This window comes from Aricia agestis, chromosome Z (genome assembly GCF_905147365.1).
Source record: "Aricia agestis chromosome Z, ilAriAges1.1, whole genome shotgun sequence".
NCBI lineage: Eukaryota > Metazoa > Arthropoda > Insecta > Lepidoptera > Lycaenidae > Aricia > Aricia agestis.
Window position 1 is genome coordinate 18,283,962 of NC_056428.1, and position 19,219 is coordinate 18,303,180.

Sequence of the window (19,219 nt, forward strand, 5' to 3'; positions counted from 1 at the left end):
GGACAGTTGTCGTAGTATTAATAATATTACTTCGTAGATATCTGGTTGGCTCGCTACTTGCTATTGACGATATCATTTTCTGAGAGTTGTAACTTCAAACTTGTATCGTCGGGCATATGTGGTCAGTTGAGACCGCACTTGACATTAAGCAGTACGTTTTGTAAATTTTTCTAAATATTTCACTCGAAATCACCTAAATAATTAAAGCTTTTTTCCATTGACACCTTCGTAACTCTTTATAATTAAATTTTAAATTTAAAAATTCAACTTGCTTATACAATCACAATTTTTCCGCGTCAATGGTGTTACAATAATTTCTTTTGATTAATTTATAGTAAGTATATTTTAGTATTCACTCGAATATTATAATCGGAGCACCTATAACTTTCTCTATGGACCATAATATTATCATAATTAATAATAATTTTATCTAGTAACATTCAACATTTTTACAAAGCGCATTCCAAACTCATTCGTCGTGTAGAGCTTACAAAATATTAGTTCTCGAAATATATACAGGACAGAAATATGTGTCGTGAAAACATTACAATATAAAGTTAATAATGATTGTCACACAACAGTACAAAGTTTTGGCTTAGCACAATCATGTCAGTTCACCTGCAGGCTACAAAATGCACAGTATATTATGTGACTCGGTAATCGGTATACAATATATACATCTTCCCTCCCCCTGCCGTTTACCCAGTAGCGGCGTTAGGGGGGCGACTGCCCAGGGTGCCGAACAAAAGGGGCGCCGCCTTTTTTAAGCACTTCTAACACCCTGGGCGCCATCGAAGAAATCTCGCCCAGGGCGCAAGTAGTGCTAAAAACGGCCCTGAGCTACCCGTCACTCGACCTAACTATTATAATATAATACACCTAATAACATGATATCAGAGTCTCCGACAATACATCTAGCTAATGAAATGTTCGCCATATATTGACCAATAAAATACGAATAAAACCCAAGAAGTGGCCTACGAAACGCTCGGAATTTTATAGTGTTTCGGTAGATAATAATCAATAATACATTAACTACACAAAATATTTCGAAGCGTCAGGCGCTACATAGTCTCAAACTAATTAGTACTACGGCTTCCCAGGATACCGGCGCGGACGGAGGAGCCGACGGTCGCCACTGTTCGACTACTCGGCCGCGCTCGTCGCCTCCGGGGGTTCGTCTAGGCGTCGGATATTTTCACAAATTTTGCACTACCACCACCACCACCACCACCACGTCCTTCACTGAACCATTTATAAAATCTATAAATATTGTTTATAATGTACAAAAATGCAAGTAGTAAAATATACAGCACTATATTAGATAGCATAAATGAACCGCGGGTCGCGGGGGGCGAGGCTCAGTTGTCCGGGCGGTCCGGGCGGTCGGGGCGGCGCTCGCGCAGCGACGCGGAACGCGGCTCGGACGTGGCGCGCGCGCTCGGCGGCCGCTCCACGCTCTGCGAGCGTGTGCGCCGCCGCACGGGCGACGACCGCACCACTCCGTAGATCACGTCATCGTAGTTGCGCACCGATGCGTCCGACGAATCGTCGTCAGAATCGTCCGAGTCCGACAAACCATCAGACTGCTCCGACAATTCGGACGCGCCCGCCTCCACCCTGCAACACGCTCAGCTTAGGAACCGACATCACGCGCGCCAGCCGCCAGCAACAGTCGCCCAGCAGAACACACGATAGTTAGGAGTCAAACTGAAGGGCGCGGCATCGCGAGCCGCCGTCGAGTTTGAACGGGAGTATACCTGGTCTCGAGGCGCGCGAGGCGCTGGCGCATCTGCGCCTGGTCCTGGCCCAGGTCACTGAGCACCGCCTGCAGGCGGTTTTGCAGCATATCGACGGTGCCCTCCAGCTGCCGCACCGTGTCCTCCAGGCTCTGCTGCGTGTTCTGCGCATTGGAGAACACCTCCTCGTCCAGCAGACCGTCCTACGACAACACAAATTATTTTTTTTGCACTTCTCAGATCTCACACCGACGCTTCGAAAAAAAAAATGAAACTGCGAAACTCGGTTTATGAAACGCCTCCGAGTCCAGGCTGCGAATGATTTTTCTAAAAGCGATCGTGTCGAGGGCTCCGGGAGCTCACCTTGCGCAGCAGCTGGCAGCCGCGCTCGGTGAGGGTAGCGCGGGCGTCGGGGTAGTCGGCCAGCGCCTCCCACAGATCGCGCTTGGCCAGGCAGAAGAGGTCGGAGTAGCCGAGCGCGCGCACGTTGGCGGTACGCCGGTTGCCGGTGCGGTTGCCGGCGATCTCCAGCACGCTGACCTCGCCGAACACGGAGCCGGCACTGAGCGTAGCCAGCACGGTCGTGCCGTCGTCCGCGACCACCTGGAGCCGACCCCGCTTCACGATGTACATCTCCTTGCCGACGTCGCCCTTCCGGCAGATGTAGTCGCCGGGGCTGAACACCTGCAGACGCAGCTTCAGGACAAGCGCCTCCAGCAGGCCGGGCTCGCAGTCCTGGAATATCCGGACCTTGCGGAGCGTGTCGAGGTGGACACGGATCGCGATCTCGGCCTTGAGCTTGTCGGGGAGGGAGGACAGGACGTGCTCCTCATCCAGAGCGCCGCTTTCGGCCCAGGTGTAGGCGAACCAGCGGATCACGCGTGCTTCCAGCTCGCCGCTGACCTTGCGGAAGGCCATGTACTGCTTGACGCCGTCCATTTTGTTCTGGAAGTCGACGCGTGCGACGTTCATGTTGGATATCATGGAGCCGATGTTGCCGACGATGGTGGCGAAGATGAGCACCCCGGCCAGAAAGTCGGCGACCACGAACAGGTACTCTGCGTCGATCTCGGGCTGCGGGGTCTCGCCGATGGTGGTGAGAGTGAGCGTGGACCAGTAGAAGCTGTAGATATACTGGTGCGCGAGGGACTCGTTGCGCGCACCCGTGATGTTGTACACCCAGTTGTCGGAGCCGAAGCCGATGGCGTAGCTGATGGCGAAGTACAGGCACGCGTTCCAGTGGATCAGCACCAGGATCGCCATCACCACCTGCCGCACGATAAGCACGTTACTTAAATGCCGAATCATTCGAGTGAGGATATCTACCCTCCCTTCTTCCTCGTTTCCCACTTATAAATACGCATACTCAAACTCGAACTAGAAACTTTTTATTCAGAATATTAAATTATTACGAATATACGTCTACGTGATTGAACTATTGCACTTTACAATTATACTATCCCTATTTTTAGGGTTCCGTACCCAAAGGGTAAAAACGGGAGCCTATTACTAAGACTTCGATGTCTGACTGTCCGTCTGTCTGTCTCCAGGCTGTATCTCAAGAACCGCTTTAGCTAGGCTTTTGAATTTTTTACAGAATGTGTATATCGGTTGCCGCTATAACAACAAATACGAAAAACAAAATAAAACAAATATTTAAGAGGCCTCCCATATAAGAAACGTGATTTTTTTGGCATTTTTTGCTCGTAATCAATAATGGCAATAGCTAGGCAATTGAAATTTTCACTAAATCCTTAATAATATTTGTACTTTAACAATTAATAATAAAAATAAAATAAATATTAAAGGGGGCCATACAAAATACACATTTTTTTCGCTCTATAACGGTACGGAATCCTTCGTCTGACTCGCAATTGGCCGATTTTTATTAAAAGTAAAGCCAAATTTTGAAACTGAAATTTTAAAAGCGTCCGAACCATTTTAACCATTTTAATTTTAACCAATTTATTATTATTTAAGGTCGAATTTAGATTTTAGACCACTAGGCGGTCGCCGAACTAGTGGTCTGTAGTTCTATTATATGTCATAAGATTTTTTATATTATATTGTGTTAACAATATAGAATAGTGATAGATATAACGGTAGTTACGATGATTATAATAAGTGTAGTTTGCATAGCGGCATATTATACTTTTAGTTTTAAAACAGCGCACAAACTCGCATCAATAAGGAGTCAGGAGTTCTCTCAGCACCTTCCGACTCCACGGTATACCTCGTTGCGAAATCTTACATGAACTTATATGTTCAATTTATATACAGCCAAATAATAGAACCTCTTCCTTTTTGGAATTCGGTTAAAATATAATACAACCTTGCATATGCGAAAGGCGTTGGGGTAGCTAGTGGCGGTCTCGGTGCGGTCGAACCACTCCCACATGCGCGGCAGCCGGAACAGACGATTCAGCCGGACGATCACCGGACACGGCAGACGTTGCTGCAACACATCAATACACACATGAAACAAAAATTTTCACCAAAATTATATAAAAAATGCAAGTTGTTGAAATCCACTCAGCTCTACCATGAGTTTAAAACTATAGTATTTATCGATACTCGATACTAAATATTTACGTGGTGTAAATATTTAGTATGGAAATTTTAGTTCCCCAAGTGACCGCTAGAGGCGCTGAAAAATTTGCCATAGTTATTAAATATTTACGTAGTCGGTATCGAGTACCTATCGATAAAAAGTATAGCTTTAAACTCATGGTAGAGCTACTGTGCAGTTTTTAGGCCTGCGTAGTCGACCGGAGCAAAATTGAAAATCAATTTTTTCAACTGATACAAGCGGCCTCTCCGGTAAACCGTAGCGTGTATGGCGCACACGATACATAAGACACGGTCCGAAAAATAATTCATTTCACTAGGAACCTATTAGGTGGAGTGAAGCTTATACTTCCTAGTTTAAGCTCGCGTTCTGTCTGTACTATTTATTCTGTAATATTGGTGTTTGGCCGATACGTCACGCTCGCGGTGTTTGCCTAATAAACGATATTTTCACAAACACAAACACACGCCACTGTGTTTTTTCGCAAAAAGAAACGTCAGACAAAAACAACCGATTTTTTCGGTCTAACTAAATTTCAGTATTATAAAAATACGTTTTCAATCAATTATTATTTATTTACTACCTATTTCGTGTCTAGAGACGAAATTTTGTAAATTTTACTATTTTGTTACCTGATTTATATTTTAATAATATTAAATATACGATAATACTTTTAATAATATTTTATTTAATAAATATTATTATAAACGCAAAAGTTTGTATGTATGGATGTTTATGGATGTTTATTAATTATTACTATTTCACATGAAAAGTACTGAATGGATTTTAATGAAACCTTGCACTAATAATTATAGCTGTAGATATCACAAAGATTTTTCCTACTAGATTTTTTGATATAATAATATGTTGAATATTAATATATATAATAATATTAATATCAAATAGGACCGTGCGCTGATTAAACCGCCACAGAAAGGGGAAATTAATATATTATGTCAGGAAACTTAAAATATAATACACGTTGTAAATTGTATTGTAATTTCGGAGCAACGAATGCTTGCAGTGGATTTTATAAACATTTTGTATATTGTAGAGTCTGGAAAATGTGATGATGATGTAGAGTTTATAGTTGTATAAGTGTTACATTCGTGTTACACCGTATTATTTCAATGCCTACTGATGGCAGCTACTTATTTAATTCCCTTGGATTTTCATTGTTTAATTCGGCTGATACTCAACAAGACTTAAGGCTGGTTTAACCACTTTCTGATAAAGTGCCCAATAGGCTATTCACAACTTTTTTGACAGATTCTCCATACTTTATATGTCAAGCTATGTGGTGGATAGCCTTTCAGCACTTAGCAGGAAGTGGTGAAACAGGCCCTTAGGGTCTGTTTCTCCACTTCCTGATGAATTTGGGATAAGCTATCCATAACTTATCTGACAAGTGAAGTTGGAGTATCTGTCAGATAAGTTGTGGATAGCATATCCGACACTTATCAGGAAGTGGTGAAACAGCCCCTTAAGGTTGACTATAGTCGAATATGTAAGTTTGGACTGGGAAGATTTAGGTGTAGACTACACTTGCTCGGGAAATTTTCTTTACAAAAAGTAATGATATCCCACTAAAACATAAATGTAAAATAATTATGGCTATGGCGTAGCTACTACATCGTAGAGCGTCTACGCCAAATTACTAGTAACAAAAATACCTTCATAACTATATAAACAAAAATACCTTCATAACTATATAAACAAAAATACCTTCATAACTATATAAACAAAAATACCTTCATAACTATTTATAGATGTTATAATTTTACGTGAAAGTAAATCAAATTAATGTTACTCATTAACAATATAATCCCAATGCTACCGAATAGGTGGTCAGGTGAATCCTTTAATAATAACAAACCGGCGCAGCATAACCTTTCCGTAACTGCAATCCAAGATCGGAACTACCTACCTATGACGAGTAGAATATTTCTGATGACGTGGATGTAATGTACTCACATAGCTGCAAGAACCGGGGGTCCACCAGTAGTAGGCGAGGTCTGTGGGCAGCAGAGACAGCAGGTCGTAGTGCCAGTGGTCCGAGCGAAAGTAGTGCGCGCGCAGCATGTGCGAGTCCTTGACCATGAGGCCCTGCTCCAGATAGCCTGCAAACAGCGCAGCTAGTACACACTCTGTATACACGCTAGACATTGCCGAATACATCCAGCGCCGTAAGATAGCAACAGAAATACTCGCATAAACTTTTAGCAGAGAAGTTATCTTAATTATTGCTTTAGAAGTATGATAATATTTCGATCTGTTTTAGTGCGACACACCAACACTAAGACAGAATGAAGTACATCCAGGGGTAAAAAAGGGTACCAAAACTATCGATCAATTCGCATTGCAAAGAATATAGGTATTAATTACGTGGTCCACCCCATTGTGCTCACATAGAGCATACGTCTCGGTTTCGAAACATTTATTATAATCATCTATGAAAAGCCCAGAAAAAATAATTTGTGAACGAAACTTTTTTCGCTATTTTACTATTTCGCTATTATTATGATGCGGACCATCGTATTATTAACATACATTGACAATGAGCGAAGCCACAGTGCCTCGTTGTGTTGCGACTTGCGATAGGTCACCACAACGCAGCTACGTCGGCACAACGCAGCTACGTCGCCACAACGCAGCTGCTACGTCGCCACAACGCAGCTACGTCGGCACAACGCAGCTACGTCGCCACAACGCAGCTGCTACGTCGCCACAACGCAGCTACGTCGCCTGCTATGAGTTACTTCGTCTCGCTCTCGATGTCGCAACCAAGACAGAGTGGGCTCGCTCTAACGAGTCGACGAGTCACCTCATATTATTATTGTAGTTTGCGGTCAATTAGGCTAGCAATAAACGAGTCGGAATGTAACGTGGCATCTCATTACAGCGACTACAGCGGAAACTGAACGAGTTACTGTAACGACCTTCCATAGGAATACGACGAGATCCAGATTCCGGGAACTCGATTTAACTAATGAGGTGGATGTTATACAAATTTTTATTTTGCTGTATGTAAGTAAATGAAACAATTGATAAAATTCATTTTTCACATGAAAAAATGGCACATTAATCACTCGAAAAAACATTTCGCCAAAGCTGAGTTACCACAATTTAATACAGTGAATTTTTGTGTGTAGTTTGTCAGTGTGCACTAAGTATGCTGTATGAGCTTAAGTATGGATCCGAATTAAGGTACGAGACAATAAGACGTTTCTAAAGAAGCAGTAGGTCAGTATCATAAAGTTAATATACCTAGCGGAATAGAGCAACAATCTCGAGCTGTCAAACGAAACCAAAATTGGTTCTCATCTGTGTGAAAAATGTTTGTACGTATACACTTACACAAGCATGATTGAACATGAATTCTATGAGATTAAATTGTCAACGTGCGGCACGTGCCGACTGGACGTCAAAAAAAGAGTGCTGCTGTCATGTATAACACGTCTCTTTTTACCACGCAGTGTTACTGATAGTGACATCTCTCTTGCTCTATTCCGCTAAGTATATTAACTTTAAAATGTCTGATTAGAGTCTGATATTTACTAGCAACGAGCAGACTCGATCTTTTATATGAAATGTTATAATATGACGTATGACAAATATATTTATTATATATTCCGTCCCGGAAAACGTTGTTTTGCCATGTAAAATATTATTTTTTCATTAGTTTATAATTGAAGTGACTAAATAAGTATGTCACAATGGCAACGTCCATCGCTATCTCATCGCACAAACAATGGTCGCCGTCATGTCTCGAGTTGTAATAATTTACCATTATTTATTCAACAAACGCACTAATTATCAATATAAAAAGTAACCAGTAGCCGATTCTCAGACCTACTGCAAATGCATAATACGAGTATATAAAATTTGATAAAAATCAGTAAAGGCGTTTCGGAGGAATACGGTAACTAAATAATTATTATAAAATATGAGCAAATTCTCACGTCACCTTTTTACATTATTTTGTAGGTAACGTGGAATCAGGCCCGAGTAAGATTTTACAAACGTTTCCGACTTTATCGAGCAGCGCTGCAGACTGCGCTCGCGACCGGTGGAAAGTGGCCCGAGCCCGCGCCGCCGCCGGCCGCCACCCGCGCACCACGTTCATTACGTAATGATTCATTACGAACGGTCGACATTCGCGAATCACTTCTAATTGCCCTCTGTTTAGTTACACGAAATTACTCGCAGCGCCGCGGTTATTACGGTTGAAAGCCCCGCCGACGGGGGTAAGTGGATGTCTTATTTGGTAAGGTTTTAAAACTTTAATCTGACGCTTAGTTTCACACGTCGTACCCACTCGGTATAGGTACGCGTTTTACGCTTTGGTACGAAGTGAAAAAATAAATATGCATACGAAGCGCTCATTTGCCACCGAAAAACCTCGCTCCTTCACACTTTTCTGAGCGAAATGTTACAGAAAAATATCATGACTGGCGCAAAATCCTTTGGCCGACAAAACAGAAGGCTAATGATGAATATTCAAGTTTTGTTCGAGCTTTTAAAAGCTTTTTGAAATTCCTAGCAATTTGAACGGAAGAGTTCTGAGCAATTTATGTTTATCTATACATAATTATTATAAAACAAAGTCGCTTTTTTCCCTCATGCCCCTTTGTTCCCTTTAATCTTTAAAACTACGCATCGGACTTTGATTATTCTTTTAGTGTTAGATAGCCCATTTATTGAGGAAGGCTATATATAGGCTATATTTTATCACGCTGAGACTAATAGGAGAATGTGTAAAAAAACGGGGGAAATTATTTGAAAGGGCTTATCTCTCGAATTACCGGAGCAATTTTTATGTTATTTGGCACAGATAAGAAGTAGACCACGTGAAGAATCGATTTTAATAATTTTTTCAGTGGCTATATATTTAATACCCGTGCGACGCCGGGGCGGGTCGCTAGTAATTAATAAATATAAAATTAATGCCTAGATTAAAATATGCTGCTTGAAGGCCCCTAATTTGTTCGGATTTTTGTGAATTACCTATAAGAATTTAAAATTATATTGGTGCTTTAACCAAAAACCCAAATTATTTTAGTACATACTTATATAACAAGATTAGGTACTTATGAAATTTTAAAGTACGTGCAAATATCTCAATTCTCATGTGAAGCTATTGCGCTGCGCGTTGTTAACGTGAAAAGAGCATCGTAGGATGCACGATTTCCGAAAGTCTTCTTCGCCGATTGATACGAATAATAAAAAGTAAGGAAAAGTAACTCCGTCAAAAAACATGCTCCACAATACTTGTCAAAAAAGTGTACCTTAGGTACACATTTCAATACATTTGCAATATTTAGGTGACCTTGAGCGGTACTAGGCTGACCGTTACATGACAGATCAAATGGAACCAAATTTAAAACGGTAATAGTATGGGAGTTACGATTCCTTAGTTTTTATTATTAGTAGGACGATTGGCTATTTTAACTCTGTTTCATACTCTATGATCCCAAAAAACAAAAAAATATTATGTCGAGAAGTGAGAGACGCAGAGGTTAAAATGATTGTCAAAATATGTTTAAAATACGACTGACGAGTAGGAATCCACGGGGAAGATCGGCGCGTGACGCGGCATTGCAATGTTTGTGCGGAAACGGCAAGTAGGTTGGGTCGAGTGTTTGTCGTGGCGTTACCTAAATTTGATGACGCAGGGCGCGGCGCGGGCGGCGGCGGGCGCGGCGCGTGGGTGTCCCGCACTCGGACATCGATCGCCGACACGTGGACACCACTAACGGCACATCACTACACCGACAGGCACTCGCCCCTTCGATTACTGTATTGAGTATTGATAGACGTCTCGATTGCGTTTGATTGAGATCGCAGACGCGGCCGTCTTCTCCGACCGACTCCAACCATCCAGTAATATTTAATCTGTTTCGTAGCGAGCTCTCTCGCTTCATTGTTTAAAAACTATAAAGCTGAATGCTTTGCACTTGTACAGAGTAGTTTTAATAAACTACCCGCGAAGACAAAAGCTAGAAACAAAAAATCTCCTAACGAAGTTGAAAAGTGCATTTCCTTGAAAGTATTAAACATTTAATAAACCATCCATCACCTCCTTTCACCGGAACATTCTATTTTTTAACCGACTTCCAAAAACGAGGAGGTTATATATTCGGCTGTGGATATATTTTTTTATCAACTCTAAAACTGTTTTTTGGATTAAATGACTCGGCAAAATCTTTTAGTTAAGCGCAGAAAAGATCGTCGCTGAACTATTATTTTCCCCTGAATCAAAAACCGACCAAGTGCAAATTGAATTACATACTCAGTATTTAGCTCGGATTTTTCTTTATGTAGGTACGAAAACCGCAAAAATGGTACCGACCACTGCTAATACCGCGCGGAGGTCAATCGATAATCCCAAAATAAGTTCTCCTGATATTTTTGTTTTACAGGAAAAAGAATATTGCCAATATACCACATAATGTGTACTTATTTAAATCTAATTTTAAAAGTCTTTCTATAATTATTATATTGTTCATAAAACAAATAGTACCGCATAGCTTGGGATGGGTATATTAAGCTGGTTTCATACTACGCTATAATAATATAAAAGCATAATATTATAGTTTATAGCACAAGAATATCGCGCGCCATACATTGCGCATAGCAAGCCAATAATTACAATAATAACATAATATTATAATTAGTACAGTACAGTGTGAACACTGAACGTGTATACAGGGTGTAACAAAAATAAGTGATAATACTTAAAGGTGTGTACGTGTTTCTAGTAGAGAATTCACTGTGAAAGTAGCAGCGCTGAAAGACCAGACCAGAAAATTCGTCTTTCAGCACTGCTACTTTCACAGTGAACTGTGTACAAGGAACACGTACACACCCTAAAGTATTATCACTTATTTTTGTTACACACTGTATAACAATGTATGGTGCGCGATATTTTTATCCGACTTCCAAAAAGGAGGAGGTTATAATATGTTTGTCTGTATATTCATCTTTTTTGTATGTTCAACCATAATTTCGCCGTTTGTGTACCGATTTTCATAACTCTTCTATTGTTTTATAGGGTTTAATCCGAATTTGGTACCATGTTGGTTCGAGTTAGTCCGGGAGCTCGAATCACAACTGAAACTAAGCCAAACCGATATTGAATGAGAGTCGTAAATGCAATAAAGATAATAAAGTCAGTAATAAATCCCAGTCAAATCTGCGGCGAAACCTCACGACTTGCCAAACGAAAGTGACCTTAATTGCCCGCCTCATTAATTACGGTAACAATTTTGGTAATGAATGGTTTCTCATGTTACTACAACGTCACAAGCGCATCACATCTGTCTCAACGCAATATTTTGCCACAAATTGTGTTTTTCTACTATTTTAGATTTTTCGTTACTTTTCTTTCAACAGCTTTTACAGATAATTATGTATTCTTAAAGCATTTTAAAGTTAAGTTAGATTAAAATATCCAATTTTGCAGGCAATTAAGGAGAGTCGATTGTATGAAAAAAGTTGTGATATTGTTATCTTTCTGGCAACGAGTCATGTGTCTTCGAAGGCATATAATGATCATTTTCTTGGGTACGGCAGTTTTGACTCGCCGTTTCTGTTGTAGCCACCTTCATTCAGAACTGTTTGCAACATGATTCATTATATAAATAAAATTATTATAACTTATTTCAGCTCAGAAATTTTGGAATTATAGATAAGAGTAGGTAATCCCAAAAAATATACAATACGAGTATGATAAAGTTGGTTTGGAGTAAATGCGGGTAGATAGCAATCGCGACGCGCGACGTGTCGGTAGGACGTGGGCAGGCGCGGTGCGGCGCAGCAGGAAGGCACGTAACTCGCGCCGCGCTGCGTCACCCCGCGTCACGCCGGACCGGCTGTCCCCACTCTCCCCCGGTTTTATCTTTCAGGGAGTTTCGGGATTACGAGTGTCGGCCGAATGGATATTTATGTGCTGGAGACAAAACGTGAGAGCCGCCCGAGAGAAAACACGACTAGTAGCCTGTTTTATGTTACGTGGGAGAGCCATGCTTCGGCACGGATGGACCGGCTCGACCGGAGAAATACCACGTTCTCATAGAAAACCAGCGTGAAACAGCGCTAGCCGAGTGAGTGATTTTACCGGAGGCCCAATCCCGTACTTTATTTCCTTCCCTACCCTCCCCTAATTCCTTCTCATCCCTACCCTCCCCTATTACTCTATTCCCTCTTAAAAGGCCGGCAACGCACCTGCAGCTCTTCTGATGCTGCGAGTGTCCATGGGCGACGGAAGTTGCTTACCATCAGGTGACCCGTTTGCTCGTTTGCCCCCTTATTTCATAAAAAAAAAACATGTTTATGTAGAGATCAGTCTCGTAACACGCGTGTAAAGTACGTCCGACCCGGTGAACTGGGAGCCGGTTAATCTAGTCGGTCGACCGACGGATTTGATTACCACGAGCGCGGCGAATAAAATTTATTCATCTTTTTATTTCCGCGAGGGAATAGAAGAGATTTACTGGTGGAGCGGGCGGGTTGCGACATATTCTGCGCGGAGATAAGAGAATCTTGTAATACTTAATCTATGTTATTTACGTTGCAATTCGAATGCAAAATCATTGTTTGAGATATTGTTTATCTACAAAGTAACTATCACTAATCTACCTAAATATTTAAGATAATGAAATAACATGTTGCTCCCGAGTCCCGACATGATCGCAATTTTTGGAATGAAAGTATGAGAATTACATACATTAAATAAACTTTTAGTCTAAGTACTCACATACGGTTTTGCTCAATCGAGCCATAACGTTGAGCAAAATCCGCGGCTCGGACTTTCGTCCACACATTCAGCATTGCTCGATAGTTTTATTCTAAATCGATATATTAAATTCCATCAATCCGGCTCGATGCAAGCCTTTGAGCTGTCAGTTTTGCGGCCCACACAGTAATTATTATTCGATTTGGAGTAAAACTATCGAGCAAAACCGCATGTGAGTACTTAGCAACGCCACAGAATATATATTAGTAGTACCAACAGAAGTCTCACTAGCAAAACCCTTTTAAAGAAATAACGACTCATGTTACGATACTATTAAGTTCAAATTCCGACCGCGCAGTGCTAGGTGCCTACAATTATATTCACCTACATGTCCGCTCTCTGTCTATCGCACTCGTACCTTTTCTGACGAAATCAAGGTTTTCGCCTTTTAAAAAACAAAATATTCTTTTTTAATTACTATTGGTATGAATAGCAAACCTTTTTATAGTAATATAAAATTTTAGTAACCCAACCTATATTTTATAGTAGTTTTATATATTCGATTATAGTGCAGGAAACTTTTACAATTTAAACATAGTAACTTGTGTTTATTTCTGTGTAGTTTGTGCGTTTCTTTGTATGAAATTGGTTTATTTGCTATGTTTCTATAGTTTTTTATCTACTTTTTATATTTAAATACCTTATTCAAATACATATTTCGTTGGCCTTTCTTAATTGTTTATTTTTATAAGATTTATAACGATTTTGTCACAGCGGTTAAACCAGTATCATGAATAAAATTCCTCTATGATCAGTAAACAGTAGACACGCGACGAAAAATCTTGCGCGTGCGTCACCGCTCGCTTGTGAGTCCCTACTGATTGGCCACCCGCGGGTGGTACTTACAGTTCGATACCTATTCTCGCGAGTGGGACATGCCTGGCAACGCATAATATTACAGTAGGATGAGATATCACAGCCGAATGTCGCTTTCCAGCGAGTAAAACGTCTGTACATTTCAAATCTAATAACTCGGATGACTGAATAAATGCCGTAATATCCTCGCTGCCCGTGTGCGTAGACAACGCGTAAAGGTGCGTCCAGGTTGGCCGAGACCGTGACCGTGACATATTTTCAGAAGTGTGTGTGGATGCGTACTAAGGGTGCGTCCCACATTTAGAAAATATACTTACAATTTCCGGGCGATCTATCCCAAAAAAATATGAGTGGGAGAGGCATCGGCACGAATGGGCCGGCTCGACCGGAGAAATACCACGTTCTCACAGAAAACCGGCGTGAAACAGGCCGACGGGCGACGGAAGTTGCTTTCCATCAGGTGACCCGTTTGCTCGTTTGCCCCCTTATTTCATAAAAAAAAATATTAAGTGTTCGATTACAGTCACGACTCACGAGACGCTAATATGAAGTACGCGCTCTGAACCATCATGTCGTTAGTCATCGTTTTTATGGCTCCGTAGTAGAAAAATCTATTCAACCAGATACGAATGATTATTATAACTAGAGATCGCCCGATGGTTGAAATTCGACCTTAGCTTCAACGACATTAGGACTATAACTACGTTTAATTTGTAATAAAATATTGACTTTATCATATATTTTTTTCAACTCTCGTCTCTGGGACTCAGCTGATCTCAGACTGGCCGTGTAAGCATTGTCTAATAGTATCTAAGATTCAATAAAAAAAAACTATAATCCATTTTCAATTTGTCAACTTGTTGTCAAAAGACTTCAACCATAAATAAAAGAGTAAATTTCGTATGTCTAGGCTTGTCACTCAAAAATCTGCCATCTTCTTGGGTGTGCGTATTGTAGTGTGTAATGTTTTATCTATAAAACTTTGTAACCCTTTTTACGAAAAATGGGGAAACGTAGGTGCATGAAAATTCACACAGTTATAGTTTATATGGAAAAGGAGTGCATAGAGCTAATATTATTTTAAAATTACGCTTTTATCATACATTTTTTTAACAAATAAAACGTTACACACACTACAACACACACATTAGGAAAAATAACAGATTTTTGAGTGACAAGCCTATACATACGAATTATACTCTTTTATTTATGGTTGAAGTCTGTTGACAGCAAGTTGACAAATTGAAAATGGATTATAGTTTTTTTTTAATTGAATATTAGATAGTATTAGACAATGCTTACACGGCCAGTCTGAGATCAGCTGAGTCCCAAAGACAAGAATTGAAAAAAAAATTGTTAAAGTCAATATTTTCTCACAAAATATAGGCAGTAGTCCTAATGTCGTTGAAAGTAAGGTCGAATTTCGACCATTGGGCGATCTCTAGTTTGTTAAAAAAATGTGTGATAAAAGCATAATTTCAAAATAATATTAGCTCGATGCACTCCTTCACCATAATATGTAAAACTATAACTGTGCAAAATTTCATTTACCTACGTTTCCGCATTTTTCGTCAAAAGGGATACGAAGTTTTTCGCTTGCGTATTAATATATAGATATTTAATTCTACTCATACTACTCATCGACCATCGTATACGTAATCGGGGACATCATGAAAAAGCCATTCAATCAACCGTAGTCGATTTTATCTTAAATGTTCAGTAAATTATTTTCTTTGACTTGTGTTAATGTGACTTTTGAAAATGTGAGTACGCATAATATTCGCTCGCCGCTCAGCGTTACAGCTACGTGGCATGTCGCATGGCGTGTGTGTACCTTCAATATTGAGCAGCCTGTCTATGGCACATGACAGGTGGTACGTGTAGATATTGTGGCATAATATATGCTTGTGGCCTGTGGCGTGTGGTAAACGTCGGGTCGTGATAGACAATTACAGGCGAATACTAACTGCACACTGTATAGTCGCAATCGAGATTGAGATTATTGTCTATCGAGTGATGTCCATCACGGCCCGTCGGCCACCCCGGCGGTGTGCGACGTACCTTCGTGGATATGTATGACAGTGTCCAGGAGGTAGATGGCGTCACAGATGTAGTCGATGGCGAACCAGCTGGCCGTCAGCTTGTCGAGCTCCCAGAACACGGCGCGTCCGATAACCATGAGCACGTTGTACAGTATCGCAAGAGAAACGCAGGCGAGCCACTGAAACAAAACGCGGCTTGAGAAATAAAATCGGCCAAGCGCGAGTTGGACTCGCGCACGAAGGGTTCCGTACCACCATAGACCAAAAGTAGAAAAAAAAACGTGTTTTTTCTATGGGAGCCCCATAATTATTAATTTTATTTAAATTTTATTACTTATAAATTATTAAAGTATAATTAATGAAACTATGTGAACATTTCAGGAGGCTACTTGTTAGTATCATTGATACTGAGCAAAAAATGATTAAAAAATCACATATTTTGTTGTATGGGAGCCACCCTTATAAATTAAATTTATTTTGTTTTTAGTATTTGTAGTTATAGCGGCAACATAAATACATAGTCTGTGAAAATTTCAACTCTCTACCGTTCTTGAGTTACAGCCTGAAGACATACAGACGGACAGACGGACAGACATTGAAGTCTTAGTAATAGGGTCCCGTCTTTAAGGTACCAAAACCTTTTTTAGTCTGGATTACACTTTTTGTCTGGCTCGCTTAATGTACAACTGAGCTTCGCTCGGTATTCGATAAAACACGAATAAAATGACATTTTCTAAAAATGATTCCTAGATCGATTTATCGCCCCCGAAACCCCTATAATATACTAAATTTCATGAAAATCGTTGGAGACGATTCCGAGATTCCAATTATATATTTATATACCTATACACAAGAATTGCTCGTTTAAAGTATAAGATTTAGGTTGTACGGCATAAACAAATAATAAGTGAACCAACTGAGATATTTTGAAATAATACAAGTCCATTACGATTAGTGAATTAAATTAGTGAATTATAACTTAACACGAGTTAGAAAACTTTATAACATTATCATATCGTTCAGAAAAGGGGAATACATTATTAATGGTAAGACGTTTAGGTACTTAATTAATTTACACATACTGGCTCCGTATCTGGGGTTTGTCTTAGCAAGTCTGAGCATATTCATAATGTCAAAAATATCACAGTAAATAGCATTGTCCCTCATATTCAAGCATAATACTAGTACAAAAGTACTGCGAAGTTGCATATAATTTCTCGGTTTGGGCATTCGGTTACAATTGGGCGGTGAAAGAGAGAGAGTACACGAGCTAGTGACACCACGCCGGGGACCGCTGCTCCAACTTCTTGATGGCTCTCAGGTAATTAAGTTACTCGCTTACTTACTTCTCCTCCGAGCTCGTGTCTTTACAGCTCAACTGAAGCTGTCCGATCTGAATTCACCTGCAATTCAGCAGTTTCAGAGGGGAACGACGTACGTGAATGAGTTCGTTGGAGGCGAAATCTTAATATTATTATAATCTCTTTTTCTGGGGTAAGCAAAATTGTGTAAATACCTCACGTTCTCGATCCGTTTACTCTACATTTATTACTTTCTGATTTTGTGTCTCCGGTATTTCAATATAAAAAGCGACGCAACTATCGACTGCGCAAATCTAAGCTCGGTAGGCGTTTACACGTTGAGCCACGATAGACAACTACAACATGAACGAGCCGTCCCGCGTGTCCTGACGCGGCAAATTCGTCCACGACTAATAGCGATCAGAGTAGACAGCTGATTTATCTCAAATTACAGACAAATCGTCCATTACGTGGCTACGAAAACGTTTTGGAACAGCTGGGTGATGGGTGTACTCACGTAGTAGTGCGTCGGTAGCGTGGGGTCGAAGGCGAGGCGCAGGCCGCAGAGCAGGCGGCTGGCAGTAGGCTGGTAGGCGGGCTCCTCGGGGTCGGTGAAGGTGGTAGCGGCGAACTTGTCCAGGAACCAGTCCTCGCGGGTGTCGCGTCGTCGCCGCCAACACAGCCGCCGCCGCGCCATAAACAGCGCGCGACGCCACCACACTCCGCCTTCCGCGGCGCCCTGCAACACGAACACGATGAATTAATATGCCCAATACGGTATCTAATGACTACGTTAACGTAGTTTTGAGGGAAATAAATCGTATAACAGGTAAAATAACAACAACAACAACATTGTTCGATGTCCACTTAGTGAGTACACGTGTATTCTGTAATCAAAATATTTTGATGTCACCTTTCCTGTTTTCCAAATGGCAAATACGATTACTAAGAGTAACCTCCAATGTAAATGTAACATAATATAGTATATTATAAGCTACCGGATCTCGTCCGAATGGGCCAGGATGAAGAGAAGCTCTTCGACCTATCAGATACCTGCAGTACTCTTCGAATTCAATAATTACTTTGAAATTGTTATATCATCAAAGCGTCAGTTTCAAACGGCCGCTGACGACACGCTAATTATTATCGAAAGCGTTCCACCGAACCGGCAGCCATTGACTAAATAACGCGATGCTGACTTCGAGCTCCCGTGTGCCGGACGTAATTAATCAAAAGCGCTCAACCTAAACGTTCCGTTCAATATATTTACGTACTGTGTACGGTGAGTGGTGACGGAAAATTGTCGGCCCGGCTTGTAAAGAGCTTTGACACACGATTTTGTTTGAAAAATTCGTAACGCGGCGGCGCCCTCGGCCGGCCGCGGTGTAGCGAGGGCTTTCACGAACAATAATGAACGAAACGAACCCCGAAACAATAATGACGTAACGTCTAGAGTCTAGACGTAACTACCAACTGGAGATGATTAGCCGTGATGTCGCGTCACCCGCCGAGTCGCCCACCGCAGTCGCCGCAGACATCGGAGTTCGGACACGTGTCTCTACGCCCCAGCGGTCCTATAACTCACTAAATACAAACCTTCCCCTGAACTTGTTATGGAAGAGTACGCGCACATCATATTATAATATTTAAATGTTAGGCATTTAACGTTGGAAGCTTCTGTAACGGTCGTCAGAGGAAGAGAACTATTTTAGTAAAAAAACAATGAATATTAAAAAGATTGATAAGTTAAGTAGGAAAAATTTAAGGAAAAAATATTATATTCATAAACATAGGACATGCTAATTAATAAAAAAGCAAAGGCTCGCGAATTTTTTTTTTTCACACCGCATCATAAAAAAGAATGAAAATCACTGCTGTATTTTGATGGCACTCGGTCATAAAACACGCATGGAAAATGCGCCTGATCACGATGTGCCCTTAACGTCACTTTTCAC

General features: G+C 41.0%; 1 protein-coding gene across 1 annotated transcript; it reads right to left on the bottom strand.

Moving 5' to 3' along the window:
* Positions 1-1,361: 1,361 nt before the first annotated feature.
* LOC121738364 (cyclic nucleotide-gated cation channel subunit A-like) lies at positions 1,362-17,983 on the bottom strand. Its single transcript, XM_042130354.1, has 7 exons — positions 17,782-17,983; positions 15,983-16,142; positions 6,283-6,428; positions 4,072-4,194; positions 2,103-3,008; positions 1,761-1,942; positions 1,362-1,620 (listed from the first exon to the last, which is right to left on the bottom strand). The coding sequence occupies exons 1-7, from the start codon at positions 17,959-17,961 to the stop codon at positions 1,362-1,364; spliced, it is 1,956 nt and encodes a 651-aa protein (XP_041986288.1). The 5' UTR covers positions 17,962-17,983.
* Between the last annotated feature and the right edge of the window lie 1,236 nt (positions 17,984-19,219).

Coding starts and splice junctions, on each gene's coding strand:
- LOC121738364 (XM_042130354.1), bottom strand. CDS start 17,961: ATGGCGCGGCGGCGGCTGTGTTGGCGGCGACGACGCGACACCCGCGAG. Junction 6,429..15,982: donor TGTCATACATATCCACGAAG/GTACGTCGCACA, acceptor CGCTGTTTGCAG/GCTATCTGGAGCAGGGCCTC. Junction 1,621..1,760: donor CTCGCGCGCCTCGAGACCAG/GTATACTCCCGT, acceptor AGCGTGTTGCAG/GGTGGAGGCGGGCGCGTCCG.